Source organism: Mastacembelus armatus, chromosome 4, assembly GCF_900324485.2.
Source record: "Mastacembelus armatus chromosome 4, fMasArm1.2, whole genome shotgun sequence".
Lineage (NCBI taxonomy): Eukaryota > Metazoa > Chordata > Actinopteri > Synbranchiformes > Mastacembelidae > Mastacembelus > Mastacembelus armatus.
Window position 1 is genome coordinate 11,841,529 of NC_046636.1, and position 23,179 is coordinate 11,864,707.

The 23,179-nt window shown below is 39.4% G+C and overlaps 3 protein-coding genes across 7 annotated transcripts; 2 read left to right on the top strand and 1 right to left on the bottom strand.

Moving 5' to 3' along the window:
- The first annotated feature begins 26 nt into the window (after positions 1–26).
- On the top strand, positions 27–5,440 carry spata1 (spermatogenesis associated 1). Of its 3 annotated transcripts, none has more exons than XM_026323197.2 (12): positions 27–1,345; positions 1,511–1,617; positions 2,095–2,212; positions 2,420–2,473; positions 2,711–3,098; positions 3,477–3,636; positions 3,740–3,791; positions 4,081–4,198; positions 4,280–4,405; positions 4,506–4,681; positions 4,869–4,967; positions 5,148–5,440. In XM_026323197.2, the coding sequence occupies exons 1-12, from the start codon at positions 1,286–1,288 to the stop codon at positions 5,295–5,297; spliced, it is 1,608 nt and encodes a 535-aa protein (XP_026178982.1). In that variant the 5' UTR covers positions 27–1,285; the 3' UTR covers positions 5,298–5,440. The 3 variants fall into 3 exon arrangements, with proteins under 3 accessions (XP_026178982.1, XP_026178984.1, XP_026178985.1); XM_026323199.2 differs by having other exon boundaries at positions 3,480–3,636; XM_026323200.2 differs by lacking the exon at positions 2,420–2,473.
- Positions 5,441–5,685: 245 nt separating this feature from the next.
- ctbs (chitobiase, di-N-acetyl-) lies at positions 5,686–11,196 on the bottom strand. Its single transcript, XM_026323201.1, has 7 exons — positions 11,012–11,196; positions 9,723–9,861; positions 9,373–9,581; positions 9,097–9,268; positions 8,894–8,991; positions 6,841–7,002; positions 5,686–6,101 (listed from the first exon to the last, which is right to left on the bottom strand). The coding sequence occupies exons 1-7, from the start codon at positions 11,123–11,125 to the stop codon at positions 5,913–5,915; spliced, it is 1,083 nt and encodes a 360-aa protein (XP_026178986.1). The 5' UTR covers positions 11,126–11,196; the 3' UTR covers positions 5,686–5,912.
- Positions 11,197–13,152: 1,956 nt separating this feature from the next.
- On the top strand, positions 13,153–22,317 carry LOC113139699 (vitellogenin-2-like). 3 transcript variants are annotated; one of them, XM_026323103.1, is made up of 34 exons: positions 13,153–13,198; positions 13,497–13,514; positions 13,741–13,892; positions 13,999–14,250; positions 14,337–14,498; positions 14,585–14,733; positions 14,842–14,992; positions 15,096–15,253; positions 15,339–15,504; positions 15,599–15,724; positions 15,808–16,026; positions 16,126–16,343; positions 16,446–16,543; positions 16,632–16,756; positions 17,138–17,239; positions 17,354–17,473; positions 17,566–17,752; positions 17,830–17,923; positions 18,055–18,240; positions 18,327–18,477; positions 18,566–18,762; positions 18,846–19,130; positions 19,275–19,404; positions 19,641–19,709; positions 19,803–20,009; positions 20,102–20,244; positions 20,445–20,583; positions 20,694–20,820; positions 20,919–21,102; positions 21,222–21,351; positions 21,418–21,501; positions 21,585–21,750; positions 21,944–22,105; positions 22,199–22,317. In XM_026323103.1, the coding sequence occupies exons 1-34, from the start codon at positions 13,159–13,161 to the stop codon at positions 22,309–22,311; spliced, it is 5,010 nt and encodes a 1,669-aa protein (XP_026178888.1). In that variant the 5' UTR covers positions 13,153–13,158; the 3' UTR covers positions 22,312–22,317. The 3 variants fall into 3 exon arrangements, with proteins under 3 accessions (XP_026178888.1, XP_026178886.1, XP_026178887.1); XM_026323101.1 differs by lacking the exon at positions 13,497–13,514 and adding an exon at positions 19,515–19,552 and having other exon boundaries at positions 13,159–13,228; positions 18,327–18,469; positions 18,570–18,782; ... (2 more) ...; positions 21,222–21,316; positions 21,407–21,501; XM_026323102.1 differs by lacking the exon at positions 13,497–13,514 and adding an exon at positions 19,508–19,552 and having other exon boundaries at positions 13,159–13,202; positions 13,715–13,892; positions 18,327–18,469; ... (5 more) ...; positions 21,222–21,316; positions 21,407–21,501.
- The last annotated feature ends 862 nt before the right edge of the window (positions 22,318–23,179 follow it).

A 23,179-nucleotide genomic window follows, 5' to 3' on the forward strand; every position in this document is an offset into this window, starting at 1 on the left:
CCAAAATCAATTGTCAGAATAACCAAAATTGCGATTAATCAGATGGTTACAGTTTTATAAAATGTATGAATGAATCATTCAGCGAGTTAGTTCATAACACACACTTTTATGCAAATAATAATGTAACACAACAGTGTGTCAGCCGAAGCTCTTGACTAATTCTCTGTCACATCACACAAGAACGTTTACCAGTCTGTCCGCGCTCCCGCGGACTTTGAGCAGTTTCTAGCAGAGTCACTTTTCGGCAAAACACCTGTTTTGTTTTTAGGAAGGCCCGCCACTGCTGCCTTCACAATTATTCTTCGTAAACTTACAGGAGTCTTGTCGCCCATTTTTGCCTTCACTGTATTCAGAAAACGTTATTCAGAAACTGGTTCAAATAATAGCAGGCGCAAACTACCATCGTTTTAGTTATTTGCAAAAAAATCAGAGTAGTGAAAATGAAACAGCGTTCACGTAATTTGCGCTTTGATTCGTTTGTATGCCAAAAAATTGTTTTAAACTTAAGATTTCTCGTCAGTTGTCTACGTAGTTTGGTTGGTCTCGGTGATTTAAACATCACGTCAAAAACAGCTACGTTTTCGATAGAGAAATAAACTTTCTCGATTAACGTAATAGTTTCGACAACTCCGACAGTATCCAAAAGCATCACCAAATCAATATAAGCGGTGCCCTCTAGTGGTGAACACACTACCGCGGGATAGCCAAGCATGAAAGACAACGTCAAAAACAGCAAATAACTTGACATAAACCGAGACTATTATCAGTATAACGTGAGAATGTTTTTCCCACATCACGTTTATTAAGCGGTTAATATTATAATCTTTTTTGGATCTAAACACACAAATGATTACACCATCGCTACTGAATTGACTTGTCAAAAGTATAACAATTCAACTGAATGAATCTTTGAAATCTCTAAAAAAAAATTAAAAGCACATCTGTCAATATTGATGCAGTTATTCACAGTGAAATTAAAACCTGAGAACTTATTAAATAAGTTTTTTTTAATCTTTAAAATTTTTTTAAATATATAGCTGCACATTACTACAAACACGAATGGAAGGCACAGACGGTGTCAGCTCTCGTCACCACAGATGGGATAAGCTTCTCTTTACTAGTTAACTTCTTCAGCACCAGAGCAACCACTGCTGGCACTCTCATAAAAAACACCAGTGGACGACTGTCTTCATCACTGTTGTTACTTAGCAGTCCAGAAAAAACAACAAAAAAACAAAAACAAAAAACGCTTCTCTCAGGTTGTCTTTGCTGAACTACAGTGAGAATGGAGCTATCCTACGAGTCCGCGAGATACCAAGAAGACAGGAGACCGGCCAGTTGCAAGGTATGTTAACGGAATTTATGCATCATAGGAAAAGTTTTTGCTCAGTTGAAGAATTTAGTGAACCTTAAGTGACATAGAGCAATGTATGGGCATTTGCTCATGATGCCATTGCACTATGCACATACATAAAGCCATATTTTTCAAAACATTTGTTTATGCGTTTAGTTTGTGGAGCTCCATGTCCTCTATGTGCCAGATGACCAGTGGAATGTGAAGCTTAATAAAGTCCCTGCTGAAGCCATAGAGAGTTTCATATCTGCAGGCTTCATCAGGTGAAACTGCTGTTTTATCAAATATACACACTGAAAAACAATAACTTTTTAAAACATATAAATATGGACTAGGATAGTGTAGCTGCACACATGCAGAGAGACTCTAATATCTGTATTATAAAGGGAGATTCCAAAAACAAAGATCTCAGATTTGTGTTGCTGACTGATTATTGGAAATTTTAGTGAATAGATAATTTAGTGAAAAGTTCTGTTTTGGTACAATAAACACATTTTATGTCAATTATATGAAAATCAATTTTAGGTAAAAGCAAAGACATAATTACATTAGATTTTTTCAGAGTTACTATTGCAACTGTAGTGGTTCCAGATGTCAGCTGTGATACACTATTAAAATGTATACAAATACATACTTGTCCTGTTTTGCCTATAGAGTCTCTCTGCAAATCAATTAGTCCCAACAGCTGTCAGAAAACATTGTTCAGCTCTCAAATAGCTCTTTTATCACTGTGTTGTTAGGGTTTATCCAGATATCACCCTTAAAACTCTGAGGAGCAAGCTGGGTGCTCTCCTTGGCACGGAGAAGAGCATCGACAAATTCTCCTTCCTGAAATGTGTGGGACGCAGTCTGGCACTGGTGAGTGCAGCTGGCTCTTTAGTGTACTTTTCTATAGCTGGTTGTGTTTCACCAGGCAGACAGCAGAGACAAAAACAATGCAGACAGTTTGATTAACAAGTTCACTATTCAACCTGCTACCCTAAAGGGTGTAAAGCATGTGTGAGAGAGAGCACACAGGTTTTACTGCTTTAACCCTTACAGCAACCAGATTCTTTCCTATTACAGGTTAAAAGTAAACAGGAGAGGGATCTCAAAGTGAAAACATTCGCTCCACCATATGTATGTAAAATCTCTGTTCCATCTTTACATTTAAAAGTCAGAATTGTCTTAAAAAATAACCAAAATATCTAAAGTCATCCTGTTGCAGTCCTAGTCACAACAGGTAGATTACCAGTGGTTCCCTCTACATGCCGTTTGATGTTGTCTTATTTGTTTATCTGACAATCATAATCAACAAATAGGATTTGTTGGGTGCCATGTTGGCTTTGATAATGTCTTGTTGTCTCCTGTTGGAAGGCACCGCAGCCGGAGCTTTACCTGCTGCCGAATGTGGAGAATGACAGCAGTGTTTGCTCACAGTCTCTCAGCCCAGACACCAGCAGCAGTTCCCCAGACCACCACACATATTACCACCCTCCCAAGATGTGCAGCCTGCCAGCACGAACAAAGACAAAGAAGCCTGTTAAATTCCCTGTCATCCCCCAGTTTTCCCATCAGCCACCTCCCTCCCCCACCCTGGAAGAGGAGGAGGAGGAGGAAGAAGAGGGGGATGAAGATGAGGAGCAGGGCTATAGTTGTTCAGAGGTAGAGGGAGAAAATGAACAGGAAAGTCTCTCCTCCAACAAGCCTGATTGGGCCAAGCAGGAGAATCAAGGGGCACCACTGCTTGTTTCAGTGACTAAAGGTAAAACTTAAAATAACACAAATGTAACTTCTGCACTGAGGCAAGGAATCAGGTTTAAGTTCTTCCTCTAACATTTGTCATTCATGGCATACTCATGAGCCCATAACTCTTCTGTGAAGTTATCACAAGGCAAATGAGTGTATGGCAAAGACAGCCAATTTGAATAATAAAACAAGACCCTGCTGATGTTTTGTTACCAAATCGCTCCCGTTTACTGCTATTATTTCTCTTCATTGAGGCTCTGAGCACTGGCATTTTGTAATTTGGTTAATCTTGTATATTTTAAATTGGTCGAAGCCTCCTATCCACGCAACTTTTAGTCCTTTTAAAAACAAATCTTCCAGATTTCTCACTATGGTACTAAGTTTATTTGTTCAGTAGCATTACAACGACGTGAACCCCATTCAGCTCAGCTGAAGGAGACAGAGGAAACCTGCAACAAAAAGACACATTACCACAGAAGAACCAGAGCAGCCAGAGATTCAGGAGTAGCGGAGTCCCTGGAGGACAGAGATTCAGGTTTCTCCCTCACAGATGGGTATTGTGCAGCCAGCATACTGATATAAACCATATCTGTGCCATATTCGTACTCTGCAGTTAGTATCAGTACTGGTGTGCTCTAACAACCTGTCTAATTACAGGCTTAGGAAATCGAAAGATGCACATGCACTGAAGTCTAAATCAACAAATGGGGTAATGTATTGAATTACTGTATCAGGAAACTAAAACTAATGAAGAAGTGAATGTCTCAGCTTTTCCTTAGCATATAGAACAGTTTGTGCGAGACACTGTCCTGGAAATATTTTTACAGGGCTTTAAAAAACAGCAGGACACAGACAGTCTCTCTTAAGTGGTTTGGTGCAGTGATTACTACAAATTCCACCTCTAGCATTTGAAATGAACAAAGGACTTGAATCCACACAAATACATGAAAATCTATTCAGCTAAATAATGTGCTCCTGTGTTTATTGCCTGTGTTAAGGTGACAGAAACTCCAGCTGTGCTGTCGCGGCCTGTTCGGTGTACCTCCCCACCTCCAGGTCTAGTTTTGGCACCGGCCACCCATAAAACTACTGCTTCTCCAGGCTTTCAGACGAACAGTAAGCTGTAACTTTGCCCACATACCAAGAATTAACGATCATTCTTCTTTTGAGACAACTGATATGGTACATTTTTGTTAGGAGAGGAAGTGATTGAGGAAATCAAACTAGTGAGGGAGGAGAGAAAGCAGTTGGAGTGGACAAGACAAGAGCTGCTAAGAAAGGGGAAAGACTTACTGGCCCAAAACAGACACCGTAGGAACCAAGGTGAGCACAAAATACAGTTTATCCAAAAAATGATAAGAGAATCTGTTAATCAAAAATAACTACAATTTGGTGCTTTCTTCTCTCCTCCTTAAACATAAAGCACGTGATGGTTGGAAAAAGAAATATTTTGAAACCAAAAAGGCCACAGCACCTCTGGAAGAGAACCTGAGAAACTTAAGACAAGAGTTGGAGACATTTTACAACAAACTCCTGCACCAGCTCCAGGTCAGAGACAACAGAGGGAAGCCAAGACGGCAAGGGAGATCTTCTATCAAGGTAAACCCTAAGTTATATTTATTTGATGTATTTTTGGTCTGTTTCACCACATAGGAAAAGAGAGCATAAATACAATATAGTCCCATACAGTGTGTCATGGTTATTATCTAATAAAGTGTGTGTTGGCTGAAAGCCACCAAACAGTAGAATTCATATAAATAATTGAAGGAAAGATCATTTATTTCAGAATGAGCTCATCATTCAGATCATGACAGAGAGCCATGAGATTGACGACTTGAGGAGGAAGGTAGAAGATGCCAAGATGAAGCTGATAACAGAGATAAAGGTAGATGATTTTCTGCCTATCAAAATATGACTATAAACTTATATCATAGCTGATATATTAGTTGGTAAGGAGATATTAGAGAATAATTATTCTCATAGATGTTATCACTACTTTTTTGCTTACTAAAGATATGTCTGTTTTCACAAATCGTCTTTTTTTTTTTAATAAACGGCTGTGCAGTTGCGGAAACAGGCTGCCACAGAGCTGAGGGCCTTGAAGGCCGAGCTGGCCCAGAAGAAAAACCAGTCTTCTCATCCTGGGCCCATGTCCTCTGTCAGTTGTGGAAATACCACAGGAGACAGACTGCAAGTTCAAAACACCTCCATCTAATCCATCATTGTATGCACAGAACTGTGCTTACATCTGCTTTCAGGCCTTCACTCTGCTGGGATTTTATGCAGTTGTACTTCTTATGTAGCTTTCTGTTTTGTATTTTTGTGCTTTCATTTTCTACATTTTATTATTACATCACTGCTGACTTATTTTTTAGGTGGTAGAAGCTTGTTGCTAAAGGAAAAAATACTCAAATATCTAACAGACATTTGACTTTTAGTGCATATAATTATAGTTATATAATTTCAACTTTAAAGAGGTTTATCAGAAAATGTTGTACAAATTTGTGTAAATTATGTACAAAATCAAAGTGCACAGATCTCAGCAATCTCAACATGGGTCAAGCAAAAATACTTCTGTACGTGACATTAAAAAGATTGGCTGGTGTTTTTAAGGGGATCCCATTTATTTTAGTTAGTGCAGAGGAATGTGAGACATTCAAAGACAACAGTGATAAAAACCACAATAAACTCTAAGCGTAAGTATGCATCCCTGAACTCAGAGAGAAGTCACACCCCGTCACTGCTACAAAGGGATATATTGACTTAGCAACAAACAGGAGTGGGCTCAAAGGTGGTGTAAATGTCTGCAGCAGTGTGAAGTGTATCCCAGCTAGCATCCTAACAGGGCATTCCACATCATTGCAGTCTGTTGCCTGGAGACAGGTTCATCGCTGTAGTCCAAGATGTTGCCGTTCCACATGCCAATACCCCTCAAACCTTTGGATTTCACAGAGTCCGCCTTGGGACAAATACTTTGTGGGTCATCATACCAAACCTGATGAATCTGTCCTTCCTTGTCCTGAGAACAAAATTAAAAACAGTGGAAAAAAGATAAACTCAAGATGTCACCATCTTGTGCTATGCAAAGTCTTTTGCACCCAACAAAAAGGTATTCACCAGTAATGTTTTATTGCTGCTTTAAAGAGCTGATTTTTTTTTTTTTTTTTTTTTGAGAAGTGACACTGTGGTCACTTGGGCGGCCGTGCCGGCAAGTCCTTGCCTGAAATGCCCTGCTGATTTGTTGAGTCGTAATTTCTTAGGACTAAGGAGAAGTGAACCTCGAACTTGGCAGAAAGACAAATAAACCATGAAATGGGCACCCCCCCTTTGCTAACAACGAAACATCTAACACAAACATAGTCGTATATTTTTAAGTACTCCAGCAAATTACAATGACACTACTATAATTTAGAGGGACTCATGACAGAGAGAATTTATATATTTATGGTCAAAATAAGAGACCAACATAAGATGACTTTTAGACCCTATTGTGCAGGAAGAACACTGCAGCGTACAGTTTTGAAGTAATAATGCATTGGTGTTGTATTTTCTCTCTGCTAAATCTTATCCTCTTTCATACTCCACGCCCCTAATGTGGCACAAAATAAATACGTCACTGAATCCAAATGTTCAGATATCACAGCATTTGCAGGCCAACTAAGTGGGTGTGTTCCCACTTTCCCAGAAAGTCCATTAACAGTTAACATGTAAAATATCAGAATTAAAAGTTAAAATGAAAAAATAAAAAATAAAAGCACCTTGTAGTTGAAGTAGGGAGCCTGCTGCTTGCTGTCCCACAGCCTTCCAGTCAACGAGCTGTTGACCTGCTTTAAGATCCACTTATATGTCTTCTGTTTTCCAGCTGCATCACTGCAGTTTGCTCCACGGAAAGGAACTTTGGCTATAGAGCATATTCCCTCCTGTCACGGGAAAAGATATTTGTGTTTAAATCTCTGACACAGCTTAAAATATGCTGTGAAAGTAAAAATAGTCAAGGCAAGTTTTATTATATTTGTACTGCAGGGGTGGTCCTTGAGGGCTACTACACTGCTTATTTTCCAACTATGCCTACAATACCCACTGGTGATTACCTGGGCCAGGTGTGTTCAGCCAATCAGAAGCTGGAAGGGGAGTGTTGATAGGAAAACAAGCAGGGCAGTGGCTCTTGAAGACCAGGGTTGGCCACCCCTGTCAGACTGTATTCCATAGACCAGGAGTAGTCACCCCTGGTCCTTGAGGTCCACTGCGCTGTTTGTTTTCCAACTATCCCTGCCCTGCCCACTGCTGATTATGTGCATCAGGTGTGTTCAGCCAATGAGAAGCTGGAAGGGCAGGGATAGTTGAAAAACAAGCAGGGCATTAGCTCCCAAAGAATATAGTTGGCTACTCCAGGGATGGACAGGCGGAGTACAGAATACTGATTGGAGACTTTGTGGAGTGGTCCCAGGCCAACCACCTGCTCCTTAATGTGGAGAAGACCAAGGAGCTGGTGGTGGACTTCAGGAGGAAGGGGACACCAGTGGAGCCCATCATCATCCAGGGCCAGGAGGTGGAAGTTGTGGACTACTACAAATACCTGGGGGTTCATTTGAACAGCAGGCTGGACTGGAAGGACAACAGCGATGCTGTGTACAAGAATGAGCATGAGTAGACTCTACTTCCTGAGGAAGCTTAGGTCCTTTAATGTATGCAGCATGATGCTGGGGCTTTTCTACCAGTCTGTGGTTGCGAGTGCCCTCTACTTTGCTGTGGATCAACAAACTGATCCGGAAAGCAGGACACATTGTTGGCAGGGACGTGGAGATGTTCAAGTCAGTGAGGGATAGGAGGACACTGGACAAACTGCTCTCCATCATGAACAATTCTTCACTCCCACTTCACCAGATCATATAGGGTCAGAGGAGCTCATTCTCCAACAGACTCATCCAGCTCCACTGTCAGTGAACGGTACAGGATTTCATTCATACCATTCTCCACCCTTCTGTTTAATAACTCCCCCCTTTGCAGCAGATGACTAAACCATCCTCCACCGTAGTCTCTTCTCTTCTGTGGTGTTAACTACTTATATTATGTCGTTAACTATATATGTTTGTATATACTGTATATTTACTGTGTATACTGTATTTTAGTAATTTAGTATTTTCTGCTTTATTATTATATACTTATTCACCTATTCATTATATTTTACATTCTGTTCTATTTTAATTATTTAATATTTTTCAAGAGTGTCTGTGTGTAACTGAGCTACTGTGACCAAGGAATGTCCCTGTTGGATCAATAAAGTTTATCTAATCTAATCTAATCTAATCTACTCCTACCAGAGGCTATAAATCCATAGGTAATTTTAAATGTTTGAAACAATTCATTAAACCATTGAACTGGAGGTTTTGTTTCTATCAACAAATTCCATAAAAGTACCACCACAATACATACATAGTCTGCACCATACATTGCATAAACAGTATTAAATAGTACATTTGTTGGTAACTATGAGCTTCAGATCAAGGCACATTAGTGAGTACTTACAGCAGTCTCATGGTTGATTATGAATTATTATGAACAGCTCAAAATAAACTAGAGGTTGTAATGAAGGAACATATCACTAAGTCTGTCTCACTGGGAGGAATGCTCACAATGACAAAAACAAGCAACAAGCTGATGCTAAGTAGGTGCAAGCTTCACCATGATTTTAGTTCAGTATCTTTGCATGTGTTTATTAGCACTAATCACAAGTACAACAGAGACTGATATTTTATGGTAATGCATCCAACAGTGTTTTCCGTTCCTGAAGCTAAGTGAGCAATATCTTACCTCAGAAAGGTTGAGGCAGGGGTAGTCGTAGCCGTACCATGGCACTCCCATCACCAGCTTCTTTGGATCAATTTTCAAGTTTAAGTACTGATCATAACCTTAAAAAAAAAACAATGAGAGGCATTTCATATAGTGGTGATGTGTAGTTTTGCATCGACAAGATGACTTGTTGTCATTTATTACTACTCCGTAGGACAACAAACCATTCAGTGTTTGAGAGAGCGGGGCGTTTGCCATTGCAATACAGTCTCCCATGATCTGGCTCTGCTCGTCGTAGGACATGACAAACAACAGGTCGCAGGATTCAGCGATTGAGACGTAATCATAGCAGCGCTTGTCAATGCATTTAGGTGACCAAGCAACATCGAATGACACCTACAGATCAGGATAACATAAATATCAACAAGATGGATTTTTAATATGTACTTATCAGACCAGGCAGGTTATGAAAGGTTTACAGCACTTAACACGTTCTTCACCTGAGATCCTGGGATCTCCCTGTGGAACGCCTCAGTGGTCTCTTTGACCAGGGCTGTCAAAGCATGGTACTCGGGGGACCCCTCTTCCACTGCTTGCTCGATGTCGATGTTGATCCCATCCATAAACTGACTCTTTGCTAAACTGACCTTCTCTGCTATCCATGCTGTCCTGTTACCTTGGTCCACAATGTAGTACAGGGGAACATCACCTTTTACCACCAACAGGGAGAGAAAAATGGTAATTAGAACAACCGCCCCATAAACACTAAAACACCTTCAGCCCTGGACTTTTGTCAAACCAAAGACTCCACACAGAAAAATCCACTTTTGTGCAGCGATAACATATCTACCTTTGAGGACTACTCGTGCTCCATGGGAGTGAGCATAGCACATGAGTTCTGGATCATATTTTCCAAACGCTGCCACCGTCGTCACCATGCTCCAGTTGTAGGACTTCCATGTCTTTCCTCCCACATCAAAAACAAACAACTGAAAACAGGGAAGCCACACTAAGTCATAACTGTTAGGACACATAACCACTCTAAAAATGCTTTTTTTTTTTTTTAACTGATAAATCCTCAAAAGCAAAACACTGTACTGTGTCTTTTAGTGGTTGTCATCTCTCTGGAATATTAACTCCAAATAATACAGTCGACCGCATTGATTATCTATTATAGGTCAATTCACTACTGTGTGTGTGCACTTTGGGTGGTAATAGAATTTCCCCATGGTGGGACTAGTAAGGGAATTAAGTTAAGTTAAGTTAAGTTAATTCATCATTTTGTCCAGCCTCTAAAATGTCAGAAAGTTACCAGAGCCCTTCTGATTTCTGATTTTTTTTTTTTTAATCTCCCATCAGTTCACTATTGTTTAGTTACAACAAACACACATTAAGCTGAATACGCATTTGTAAACAGGGGTTCCATACACTGATGATTGCACAGCTACAAAAGGGTTGATATGAGACAACTAACAGGAGTCCAAAAGGCCACATGTGCCCAAAAAGGGGAACCTTCTCAAATATCATGCAGCACAGCACATATAAAGAGGAACAGCAGCCTAAAGCCAAAGCTACTGAAACTACAGATAGGTTTGATTACCTATAAACATGCAGTGAGCGGTGTTTATAGAGGTGTTAACAGCTCTCAGTTTCTAAAAAAACCTTTAACGGCAGGAAATGGATAGAAATGTATTATTTTAGCTGCACTATTACTAGAGTAAATCCTAAAGTTCATATTTTTTGATTTATCAGGTTCTCCACTGCACAACTTCAAGGCTTTTAAAGGTTTTTATTTCAATGTTTTCTGTAAGGTTTTAATTTAGTTTGATCTATTGCCAAACTGTTTTTCTTACAGCATTGGAGTTGATATTTCATTAACACCCATTTAAATGATTTGCTATCCTAATGTCCTAATACACCTGTCAAAATAGACTACGTGTGTCGAGGCTTATTTTAGCAGCTATTCCTGTGTTTTTGATCAGGTCACATAGTTTTCACAGCTTTGTACTGATTTTGGAGTGAGCACCCAAAACATATGTGAGGTCTTTTGAGCTAAAGCTGGAGATTCAACAACTCAACGTCAAACCAGCTTTAAACACGAAATGCACTGAGGAGAAAGGTTAAGTTAACGTGAACTACCTCAAAGTCTCTCTCTCCACGGATTTGTTGACAGACCTCCGGCCTCTCACACGGACACGCATTGGCCCTGAAGACAACAAGAATCGACGAGAAAATCACAACAAGCCGGGACATTTTAGCGACGGGAGGACTTAAAAGCAAATGAACTCAAACGAATCCAACTTGTCCTACTCTGAGTTTATGTACGGGACATGACAAGGGACAAATTTCATACAGCGCAAACTACAAACGACATTGTAGTAAAACAATGAACATGTAGTGAACTTAAACAATGGAAACTAAAAGTGTCCCACAGTCCTTATTGTGTCCTTATTTTTTTATTTGTCTTATTTCAAATTAATTAAAAAATAAAAATTGAATTATCTAAACATTTTGCAAATGGAAAACATTTGGAGTAAATACCACAAAAACAACCTGCTTTGAGTTTGTCAAACAGCATTTAAAGCACTCAAGAAAAAGATTATCTGGTCTGGTGAAACAAAAATTCAATTCACTGGGCAGTTAATTCACTGGTCTAGTAGGAATTACGTTTCTGTTGCCTGCATGAGCTGAATGTCATGTATTACATGTGAAAATGACAATAAACCCTGAACCTGACCCTGAATATAGAGTTCAAAAACTTGGCTCAATGATGCATGAACAGGGCAATGTGATAAAGAGTGATTAATTCATTTGCTTGACCCAGCTGCTTGGGCACATTACTAAGTCACAGAGTTTTTAAACTATCTGACAACACACACATGACCTTTAGCTTTCAGGAAACCCACATCCCTGCATTTTGAATAGCCTTCTTTTCTTTTCCAGTGTTAGATCCTATGGCAGGTCTTGAGGCTCAAGGCCATCACCAATGTGGCCTATATGCTCTATAATGCATTTCATATATATGTTCTGAAGTGAAGAGTAATGTCTTAGTATTTATATATAAATTTAATTCAATGCATGTTTAATGTAGTTGTTTTCTCAGTCTTGAGCTGAAAAGTTTTTTTTCTTACATACCTTTCTTTGCTTTTATTAATCCTGCTTATAACTGGCGATAGCTGTATTAAACAGCCCAGTAAACAAAATATGTATAACACTAATGGGGGGATAAGCAGGAAAAAATGTAAAGAAATTCTTTCACTAGGCTTTTCATTTATATTACTATTATTAGAGTAAATGAGACAAGTGAATCCTATTGTGTTTTTATATATATCTTTGGATTATAGCATATAATCATACTAAAGCATGCTATATACAGTCCAGGAAAACAGGTTTTGCTGGAGAGGTGAATGTTTTAGAAAACATTTATAGTTAGTTCATCATTCCGTTCATCTCACCCTAGTCTTCATTTTTTGGTATTCAACTGGCAAATTCATATAAAAATGTGTTCACTACATCTTGAGTCTTATATTAATTTGTAGTCTCTTGTAAGGCCCTGCTGCAGATTCTTTGGCATGACACAGGAAAATGTATCATCATTGACTTGATTTTTAATATATTTTTATTTCTCATTGAATTATCTTGACTGACATTGACAATGAAAGTTATGTAAATATTTATGCTTGATTGTTGACTTGAACACGTTGACAAAATTACAGGTCAGGGTGGAATGACATTTGATTGAAAGCCAGGAAACTTTGCCTGTTTAAAAAAATGTAAAAAAAACATTGTTTAAGCATTTCATAATAACTGCTTCCAGTATATGCTTTTAAATAATTTTAAATTATTATAACTTTATTACAGACTCAAGGTCCAGATCAACAAATAACAAGACAACACACAATAATGAAGTAGCATACATTATAAAACAAAAAATAAGTTAATGTTATTAATGAATAAATATTATAAATGTGTAAAATGTATTTTGTATTGTTTAAAACAGCACTGCATCCTATCTGTGTTAAATGTGCTGTGTTCCAATGGAAAAATATCTTATTTGGGACATAGAACAGGTTGTGCCGCTGAAGCCAAGAGTCAGGTTAAAACAACTTGTTACATCTGGGACATTTTTCATTGACTGTTTGCCTAATCTAAATGGTCAGGGCACAGTAACATTAGTCACAATGAAAGCTGATATTTCGTTAATGATACATTGCGATGGGCATGCAATCAGCAAAAACTGGCTATATAAGGAAGCCTCTGGTGACTGTCAGTCACATCGACCAGCCATGAGGGTTCTTGTGCTAGCTCTCATTGTGGCCCTTGCAGGTAAGTATGTCTTACTGCTTTTAAAACTCAGTAAACTTAACTTTAACTAGACTTTAACTTAATTTTCTAAAAACACTGCTCTTTGTAGAATAAGCACTATTTTGGAGATGAACAGTAATTCTACATTGATATTTAGATTATTAGTAAAAAATTAATACTAATTTAAAATGAATACTAACACTGGCTGGCAATGTAACGTTGTTGATTTACAACCAGTCATAGAAATTAAAAAATATATTAATTTCCTCTTTTGTACCTTTGAACATAAAAATAACCTTATTTATCTATTTTGTCGTAGGTGGCCAGGCCAACCTTGGTAAGTTTTCTAACTTTATACTAAACATATGCAATAATTGAACACACTTTTTAAATGATTCTAGAAAAACTGGTGCATAAATATAGATTGAAAGTAATTGGTCCGTCTTACATTTTGTGTTTTACTAAAATACAAAGACGTTGATGAAATTAATTCTCTTGGCTATTTTGCATTGAAAGTCTAAAACAAATTTCTATCAGCCATTATATATCAACATTATTTGCAGTCCCACAGTTTACTGCTGGAAAGACCTATGTGTACAAATATGAAGCATTTCTGATGGGAGGACTACCTGAGGAGGGCCTGGCACGAGCAGGCATGAAAGTCCGAAGCAAAGTTAAGATCAGTGCAGCGGCTAGCAACACCTTCATGCTGAAGGTAAAGACTATTCATAACTATTTAAAGAATTCTGTGCATGTGTGAACACTAATAACCATGTCATTTGTGTTCAGATTTGATTCAAACTGTCACTTTTTCCTTGCAGCTTGTAGACCCTGAAATCTCTGAGTACAGTGGCATTTGGCCCAAAGATGCTTTCACTCCAGCCAGTAAACTCACTTCTGCCCTGGCTGCTCAACTCTTGACACCCATCAAGTTTGAGTATACTAATGGTGTCGTGGGAAAAGTGTTTGCACCAACTGGTATCTCTGCAACTGTGCTGAATATTTTCAGGGGAATCCTCAACATCTTACAGCTGAACATCAAGAAGACTCAGAATGTCTATGAGCTGCAGGAGGTATGAATTACTCATTTTCAGTGTTTCACACACAAAAGGCTGCAATACTTAAACTGACACACCATATTTTGATTTTTATGAACTAGTCTGGAGCTCAGGGTGTGTGCAAGACCCACTATGTTATCAGTGAGGACGCAAAGGCTGAACGCATGTTTCTGACCAAGACCAAGGACATGAACCACTGCCAGGAGAGAATTGCTATGGACATTGGCTTGGCTTACACTGAGAAATGTGCCGAATGTCAGGCTGTAAGTGCATTTTCCATAACACTAGCTGTCTTCTAATCTGGTACACTCTTCGAGTGGGTGTGATTATGTTGTGTTTTTATATGCAGAGAGGGAATGCCCTGAAGGGAGCTGCTGCCTTTAACTACATAATGAAGCCAGATGACACAGGTGCTCTGATCTTGGAGGCAACCACTACAGAGATGATTCAGTTCTCCCCTTTTGAGATCATGAATGGTGCTGCCCAGATGGAGGCTAGGTACGTTGTTTAAACTGAAAATGAAAGTGAAATCATAGTATTGTAAATATTATTCACAGCACAAAATGTCACAACACAGTATAAGTGAATTCTCATGTATACTTACAGGCAAATCCTGACCTTCGTGGAGATTGAGAAAGCCGCAATTCAGCCCATCAGTGCTGAATATATTCACCGTGGATCCCTGCAGTATCAGTGGGGCAGTGAGACTCTCCAGACACCCATCCAGCTTCTGAGAGTCAGGAATGTCGAGGCTCAGGTATACAGGTGTTGTCTCTTAAGCATTTTCACTTTCACAAGTTTTCTTGAATCCATTCTGCAGCAACACATTATAATATGAGAAACACTTCACTTTCTGTTAGACTGTTGAGATTCTGAACCACCTGGTGACCAACAACATGGCCAAGGTCCATGAAGATGCCCCTCTGAAATTTATTGAACTCATCCAACTGCTGCGTGTGGCCAGTCCTGATGGGATTAATGCTCTCTGGAATCAGTATAGAGCTAAACCTGAACACAGGTAGTTGCAACATTTATTCAAAAGAAAGCCATGATATAAAATTGTCATGAATATAATACTTTAATGTAGCATTTTTCTATTTTAGGCACTGGATACTGAATGCCCTCCCTGCCATTGGTAATAACGTTGCTTTGAGGTTCCTCATGAACAAGTTCCTCGCTAATGAAATGACTGTTGCTGAAGCTGCTCAAGCCCTGATGGCATCTGTACACATGGTGACAGCCAACCTGGAGACTATCAAAACTGCTGAGGCAAGTCAGCATTAACAGTGGTTTTGTGTATTTTCAAGCATGTCATGTGAATCAGTTCACATGTAATCGGTTCTGTATTTTTACCACTTCATAGAGCCTGGCTATGAACCAGAAGATCCAAGAAAATGCAGTTCTGCGTGAGATTGTCATGCTGGGCTATGGCACCATGGTTGCTAAATACTGTGCACAGAACTCAACTTGTCCAGCTGACCTTGTCAAGGTATGTCCTGCCTGTATGTGTGTTTTATCTAACTAAATTTTACTTACAACAGTGACATTTATGCTTTACATTTCCTCCCCTAGCCCATCCATGACATTGCTGTCAAGGCTATTTCCAGTGGTGAAATTGAAAAGCTTGTTCTTGCTCTCAAAGTTCTGGGTAATGCTGGACATCCTGCCAGCATCAAACCAATTATTAAAATTCTGCCTAAATTTGGCGGTGCTGCTGCAAATCTTCCACTCAGAGCTCAAATTGATGCTGTTCTTGCATTGAGGAACATCGCAAAGAAAGAGCCTAAAATGGTGAGACAAAATTTTCTGATTGCTTCCAGAAATATCAGTGAATCATTACTTGCCTTGCTATGTGCAGTTTTGTCTAAAACATTCATCTTTGTGAATTAGGTCCAGGAAATAGCCCTTCAGCTATTCATGGACAGGGCTCTCCACCCAGAGCTCCGTATGGTTGCTACAATTGTGATGTTTGAGACTAAACTGCCAATGGGTCTGGTGACTGCTCTCGCTGACTCCCTCCTGAAAGAAACAAACCTGCAGGTCGCTAGCTTTGCCTACTCTCACATGAAGGCCATGACCAGACACACCGCACCTGACTTTGCTTCTGTGTAAGAACCTAAATTATATGAATGTTTACAATTTGATTTTGATTTGAATTTAAACCTATTAGCTCCTATAATCTTATGAATACATTAATGTTCTACTTTCAGTGCTGCTGCCTGCAATGTTGCTATCAAGATCTTCGGTTCTAAATTTGAAAGGATGAGCCATCGCTTCAGCAGAGCTTTTCATCTGAATGCCTACCACAGTAAGAAGATAAAATGAAAAATTTACCTGCACAGAGTTTAGCTTAACATTTTAGATGTGGCTTCATGGGTCATGTCCTCTTTCTACAGACCCTTGGCTGATGGGTGCCGCTGCCAGTGCCTACTATGTTAATGATGCTGCAACTATTATGCCAAGAGCCATGATGGCCAATGCTCGCACCTACCTGGCTGGAGCTTATGCTGATGTCTTTGAGGTAAGACAATCATGATGGGCATAGCCAAATGACACAATGAATGGTCTTAAGAAGACTTCAGAAGAAATGATAATTATATGATGTATATCTGGTATATGGCTCCAATTCCCAAAGACCTATGCAAAATGCACTATATGAAACAATAACATCAAAAACAAGAAAATGTAACCACTGTTTGGAAATAATATTTATATCTCAGGCTGTTTACAATGACAATAATCATAATTGCTATAATTTCAAGAATTTTAACAGTTTTGTCTGCTATGTTGAATGTACTTTTTAAAACATTCTTAGTTAATACGGCTATGTACAATGAATTATGTTTCTAGTTATCATTTCCAAACATACTTACCCATCAAGTGATATTTTTCTTCATTTCAGTTGGGATTAAGAACTGATGGAATCCAGGAAGCCATTCTGAAAATTCCTGCAGCTCAAGACGATGCTGACAGAATCACCAAGATGAAACAAGTTATGAAGGCTGTAAGTTTAAGGGCTCACTCTACTGCTCAAATATTTCTTTTTAAAAATTATGTAATTAAAGTGCATTTTATTTATATAAGTAACAATGCTTAATTTACCTTTCCTTCCTACCAGATTTCTGAGTGGAGGGCTCATCCTTCAAGCCAGCCCTTGGCGTCTGCGTTTGTGAAAGTCTTTGGCCAGGAAATTGCATTTGCCAACCTTGACAAAGCTGTACTTGATCACCTTATTGAGGTACAGTGTCTTCCACTGTTATGTACTGCATGACTGCAAAATGGCAATTACACTATGAACCAAAACCTTAATAAGACATTTTGTGTTTAAAGATGACCACTGGAGCTGCAATTCAAACTAGGGGGAAAAAGATTTTAGATGCTGTGCTGTCTGGTGTCACACTGCATTATGCTAAACCACTGCTGCTTGCTGAGGTTCGTCGCATCCTCCCCACTGCTGTCGGTTTGCCCATGGAGCTGAGTTTCTATACAGCTGCAGTGGCTGCTGCATCTGTTGAAGGTAAATGCCACAGGCACAGCTTAACTGAGCTGAAATATTTTTTCACACTGATACTAAAAACTTGCTGGTTTTTGTAGTCCAAGCCACTGTGACACCTCCTGTGCCTGAGAATTTCCATCCTGCCCAGCTTCTGAAGTCTGATATCAACATTAGAGCTGCACTTTCTCCAAGGTAAATTGGTTGTAGCTTGCTTAAATGAGCAGCTTCTCATTCATTTACCAAAATACTAACTATTGTAACTATTGTACAATGTATCACTCAAGGAGATAACTCTTAAAGTTTGTATTTTCTGTCTCTTTTAGCCTTTCCATGCACACTTATGCAGTCATGGGCGTGAACACTGCTTTTATCCAGGCTGCCCTGGTGTCAAGAGCCAGAGTTCATACAATTGTTCCTGCCAAGATTGAAGCAAGACTTGACATGAACAAGGGAAATTTCAAGTTTGACTTCCTGCCTGTTCAGGGCATTGATAAGTTGGCATCTGCAGTGTACGTACTCTTAACTGTTACCTTGTAACATGTATCACCCAGTTTTGAATGCCCAGTTTTAAACAGTCTTTTCTTCTGTACAACAGTGTGGAGACTTTTGCTGTGGCAAGAAATGTAGAAGATCTCGCAGCTGCTAAAATCACACCAGTGATTCCAGCTGAAGGTACATCACAACTGTCAAGAGAGACCTTCTCTTCAAAGAATTCTGGGACGGCATCCTCTCTGGGTGGTGGCAGGGTGAGTTTCAATTACTTGATCACCTTTTCAAATACAAAAGTCTACACTTTTCCAAAATAATGTGAAGATCTTTGTTGTGGTTTCACAGAGAGCATCATCTGAAATCATTCCTGTTGACCTGCCTAGTAAAATTGCCAACAGACTGAGAACCTCCAAGGTTATCTCGAAGAAAAAATGTACTGTAGCTCAAACCTTTGGAATCAAGGCATGTGCTGCGCTTGAATCTCGCAATGCTGCTTTCATCAGACGCTGTCCATTCTATGCCATGATCGGAAAACATGCTTTGTCACTTGAGGTTGCTCCAGGCAAGTGAGACTGATCACATCAAAAACCTAATGAAAGTATCTTTGTAAGAAGTGGCTAAAAAGCAATATATCTATTTATCTGTCTGCAGCTCCTGGACCAGTAATCGAGAAGGTTGAAATTGAGATTCAGATTGGAGATAAAGCTGCAGAAAAAATCATCAAAGTGATTAACTGGAGTGATGACGGTAAACCTCTTGAGGATAAGAATGTCCTGATGAAACTAAAGAAAATCCTGGTTCCTCGTCCGAATAACAGCACAACAAATCTCTACAGCTCTAGCAGCTCTCGTTCTCAAAGCTCTCGCTCCAGTAGCTCCCGTTCAAGCACCACCTCCTCCACATCATCCAGGTCTTCATCTAGCTCCGCCTCTCGCCACATTACTGAGATGGTTGACACTGCTGCTGCCAACAGCAAGGCAAAAAGAACAAGCAGTAGCTCCAGGAGTTCCTCCAGGAGATCCTCCAGGAGGTCCTCCAGAAGTTCCTCCAGCAGCTCGTCCAGCAGCTCCTCCAGTAGCTCCTCCAGCAGCTCCTCCTCCTCCTCTTCTTCAAGGCGGTCCTCCAGCAGTGCTTCAAGCAGAAGTTCCCGCTCCAGCAGATCTTCCAGCTCCTCCTGGTCCAGCGCTCAGATCAAGGTGAGGCACAACTTCACCTCTGACATGTAGAAACTGTCAAATCCAAAAGTATGTAGGCTACATGAAATAATCTACACATTTTCTATTGCAGCATGAAGTGTATGACATGCTGTTTAGCAAGAACCACATTCATCAGGTAATTATCAGATAGTGTCATTAAAAGTCTGGTCACAACCATATGATGTACTCTATTTGAGTAGGCTAACTGTGTGGTTTCTTTGCAGCACTCTGTCCCCACAGACCGTCCAAACAGCCAGAGCAGTGCCCAAAGCCTTGAAGCCATTTTCAGAAAAGTCAGTCAACAAGCCAAGTAATTTAGTGTCACATATTCAGTGGGAGCAAAATCTAAACTTTCATTAACTTTATTCACTGATGTGCACTTTCAGGCCAAGTACCTCGCTAACACTGTTGCTCCTGCTGTGACCATTCTTATTCGTGCTATGAGAGCTGACCACAAGGTGCAGGGATACCAGATTGCAGCTTACTACGACAAACCCACTGCCAGAGTGCAGGTCATTTTAGCCAACCTGACTGAGGGTAACAACTGGAGAATCTGTGCTGATGGTGTGATTCTAAGCAACCACAAGATGATGGTAAAAAAAGAAATTAATTTTGGTGACATGAACTGAGTTGACAACAGTTTTGTATGTAATGCTTGAGATGAAATTTTAATTTAAATTGTTAGGCCAAGATTGCCTGGGGCATTGAATGCAAACAATACGCAACCGAAGTCACAGCTGAAACTGGTTTTGTTAGTAAAGATCCTGCAGCCCGCCTGAAGATCTCCTGGGACAAACTTCCAAGAAGGATGACCAAATATGGAAAGAGGTAATCATGAGTCATCATGAACATATACATAAATTAGAACTGTTTGGTTTGTGTATGTGTTTTAATGGATATGCAAGTGTGATGGAATACTTTCTTTTGTATTATATAATTTTCCTACACACCTACAGTATCTGCCAGGCATATATTTGTCAACAATTGACAATTCATTTAAAAAAACATTAATTCATATGTCTCTCTAGGGTTTATCGATACTTCCGCAGATTCAATGAAGAAATCGGTGTAACTGTGGCAAAGGCGAAGAATGATCGAAAAAAGCTTAAACTGACTGTGGCTGCTGCTTCAGAGACAAGCGTGAATGTTGTGCTGAAGACACCAAGGGTGTGATTTCATTTCCCACTTTTATTAATATGGAAAATGTCGGCATTAAACTTTGTCACTCAGATTGTATACTGTATGTACTCTCTAACTGTTCTAATATAAAATTACAGAGGACCATTTACAAAGTTGGAATGGGTCTCCCTGTTGCTCTGCCAATCAGAAACACTAATGAGATGGCACCATTCCAAGACAACTTGGCTGAGAAACTTGCCTACTTATTTACCAAGGCTAATGCAGGTGAAAGCATTTAAATGAATCAGTTTTACATTTTTCATTATCAAATCAGACTAAATTAGTCTAGCTGAATTACTGATGTTTTTTTCTTTCCACTCCAGCTGAGTGCACTATGATCAAAGACACAGTGACCACATTCAACAGCAGGAAATATAAGAATGAGATGCCCCACGCTTGCTACCAGGTTTTGGCTCAGGATTGCACCCCAGAACTCAAATTCATAGTGCTGCTGAAGAGAGATCAAGCACAGGAACAGAACCAGGTCAATGTGAAGATCGCAAAAATGTAAGATCAACTACTATTTAAATCTACATTATGGGAATGATTAAAAATAATAGACACAATTCTAAAACTATAAAGAAAAAATATATAATACAATTATTTCATTGTTTTTTTTCCAAAAGTGATGTCGACATGTATCCAAGGGACAGTGCTATCATGGTGAAGGTTAATGGAGTAGAAATCCCTGCCAGCAAACTGCCATATCATCATCCAGGAGGTGTTTATTTTGTTTATTCAGATTTAATGTTATTGGTAAAATTATTCAAAGTTTAAAACCACATATTTATAATGATTGCATTTATTTTAGGCAAAATTGAGATCAGAAAGGAAGGTGAGGGCATTGCTCTCCAGGCCCCCAGCCATGGCCTTCAGGAGGTGTACTTAGATTTGAACACCCTAAAGGTAATACAAAAAAAAAAAATCTCTATTCTGGTGTAATTACAGCACTATTCCGCAAATACTAAACCGTTGGAATTTTTCATCAGGTTAAAGTGACGGACTGGATGAGAGGACAGACTTGTGGACTCTGTGGAAAGGCTGATGGAGAAATCAGACAGGAGTACCGCACACCCAATGAACGCCTGTCCAAGAATGCAGTCAGCTATGCTCATTCTTGGGTTCTGCCTGGAAGAAGTTGCCGCGATGCCTCTGGTAATACCTACTGTACCAATTTCATCATTTTCTATTAGAATATCACTAAATGGAAGAATTAAAAAAATAATGGAATTTGTTTAATAATAAACGCAAACTAAAGTACTACCTTACTGGTTAATTGATAAAACACATAACTGCTGTAGGCAAACATATGACCAAGTGCTTACCTTAATTTTTCACCTTTTTCCAGAGTGTTACATTAAGCATGAATCTGTGAAGCTGGAGAAGCAGGTGATCCTCAATGGTGAAGAGTCCAAATGCTACTCTGTTGAGCCTGTGCTGCGTTGCCTTCCTGGCTGCATGTCAGTGAGAACCACCACCGTCACAGTTGGTTTCCACTGCCTGCCTGCTGGTGAGTCTACAAGAAATCACAGCTGAATTACAAAACTGAATGACACAACTATTTCTATATTGGAGCTAATGGATTTACTCTCCATTGTTGCAGATTCCAACCTGAACCGCTCTGGTGGTCTGAGCAGCATCTATGAGAAAAGCACCGACCTGTGGGAAACAGCAGAAGCTCACCTGGCCTGTCGCTGCAGTGCTCAGTGTGCTTAATCTCAGCGTCTACAGGCATATTAGATTATTCACTGTTTCATGCAAGTATTCTTAATTACTGTGTATGAACTGTAAACTTAAATAAATTGCCAAAGCATGTGAAGCATGTGTTGTCTCAAATTTATCACAAATACAAATACAACAAACTGAAAGGTCATTTATACATCATTTATCCCTTATATCATTACACAATTATCTCAAGGCAATTCAATTCAATTCAATTCAATTTTATTTGTATAGCGCCAAATCACAATACAAATCATCTCAAGGCACTTTACAAAAACTAAAACTAAAAACCCAACAATTCCCTTATGAGCAAGCACTTGGCGACAGTGGAGGCACATCACAAGACAATCAAAAACAAAACAAAACCCAACAAATCCCTTATGACAAGCACTGAAACCTTCAGCAGAACCGGGCTCACTTTGGGCGGCCATCTACCTTGAACAGTTATTTTCTTTAATTTATTAACATCTGCTGTAATGCAATTTTCTCCAAAACGCTGCATGATCCATCTATACCCGCATATTCCTAATTCGGGTCACAGGGATCTGCTGGAGCCTATCTCAGCTCTCGTTGGGTGAAAGGCAGGGGTACACCCTGGACAGGTCACTAGTCCATTGCAGGGAGACAGACAACATAGACAACATAGAGACAGACAATTTTTATGACTGAGGGAGGTTGATTCATTTAGACTCACATATTTATCCGGCTTCAGGAGATTTCAGTAAGACAGAGTAAGTCAATTTGATAATCAGTTACCAAATCATTTACTAACAGAGATACAGATGAAAGAAATCTGATATTTAATAATCCACATTTGACTGTTTTGTTTTTCTGTTCCGTAAAATGAGTAGTCTTAATTCGT

Coding starts and splice junctions, on each gene's coding strand:
- spata1 (XM_026323197.2), top strand. CDS start 1,286: ATGGAGCTATCCTACGAGTCCGCGAGATACCAAGAAGACAGGAGACCG. Junction 2,474..2,710: donor AAACATTCGCTCCACCATAT/GTATGTAAAATC, acceptor TCCTGTTGGAAG/GCACCGCAGCCGGAGCTTTA. Junction 4,682..4,868: donor AAGGGAGATCTTCTATCAAG/GTAAACCCTAAG, acceptor CATTTATTTCAG/AATGAGCTCATCATTCAGAT.
- LOC113139699 (XM_026323103.1), top strand. CDS start 13,159: ATGAGGGTTCTTGTGCTAGCTCTCATTGTGGCCCTTGCAG. Junction 15,505..15,598: donor AGACTATCAAAACTGCTGAG/GCAAGTCAGCAT, acceptor ACCACTTCATAG/AGCCTGGCTATGAACCAGAA. Junction 18,241..18,326: donor GATAAGTTGGCATCTGCAGT/GTACGTACTCTT, acceptor TCTGTACAACAG/TGTGGAGACTTTTGCTGTGG.
- ctbs (XM_026323201.1), bottom strand. CDS start 11,125: ATGTCCCGGCTTGTTGTGATTTTCTCGTCGATTCTTGTTGTCTTCAGG. Junction 9,862..11,011: donor GTGGAGAGAGAGACTTTGAG/GTAGTTCACGTT, acceptor CCCTGTTTTCAG/TTGTTTGTTTTTGATGTGGG. Junction 9,582..9,722: donor AGCACGAGTAGTCCTCAAAG/GTAGATATGTTA, acceptor TGGTGGTAAAAG/GTGATGTTCCCCTGTACTAC.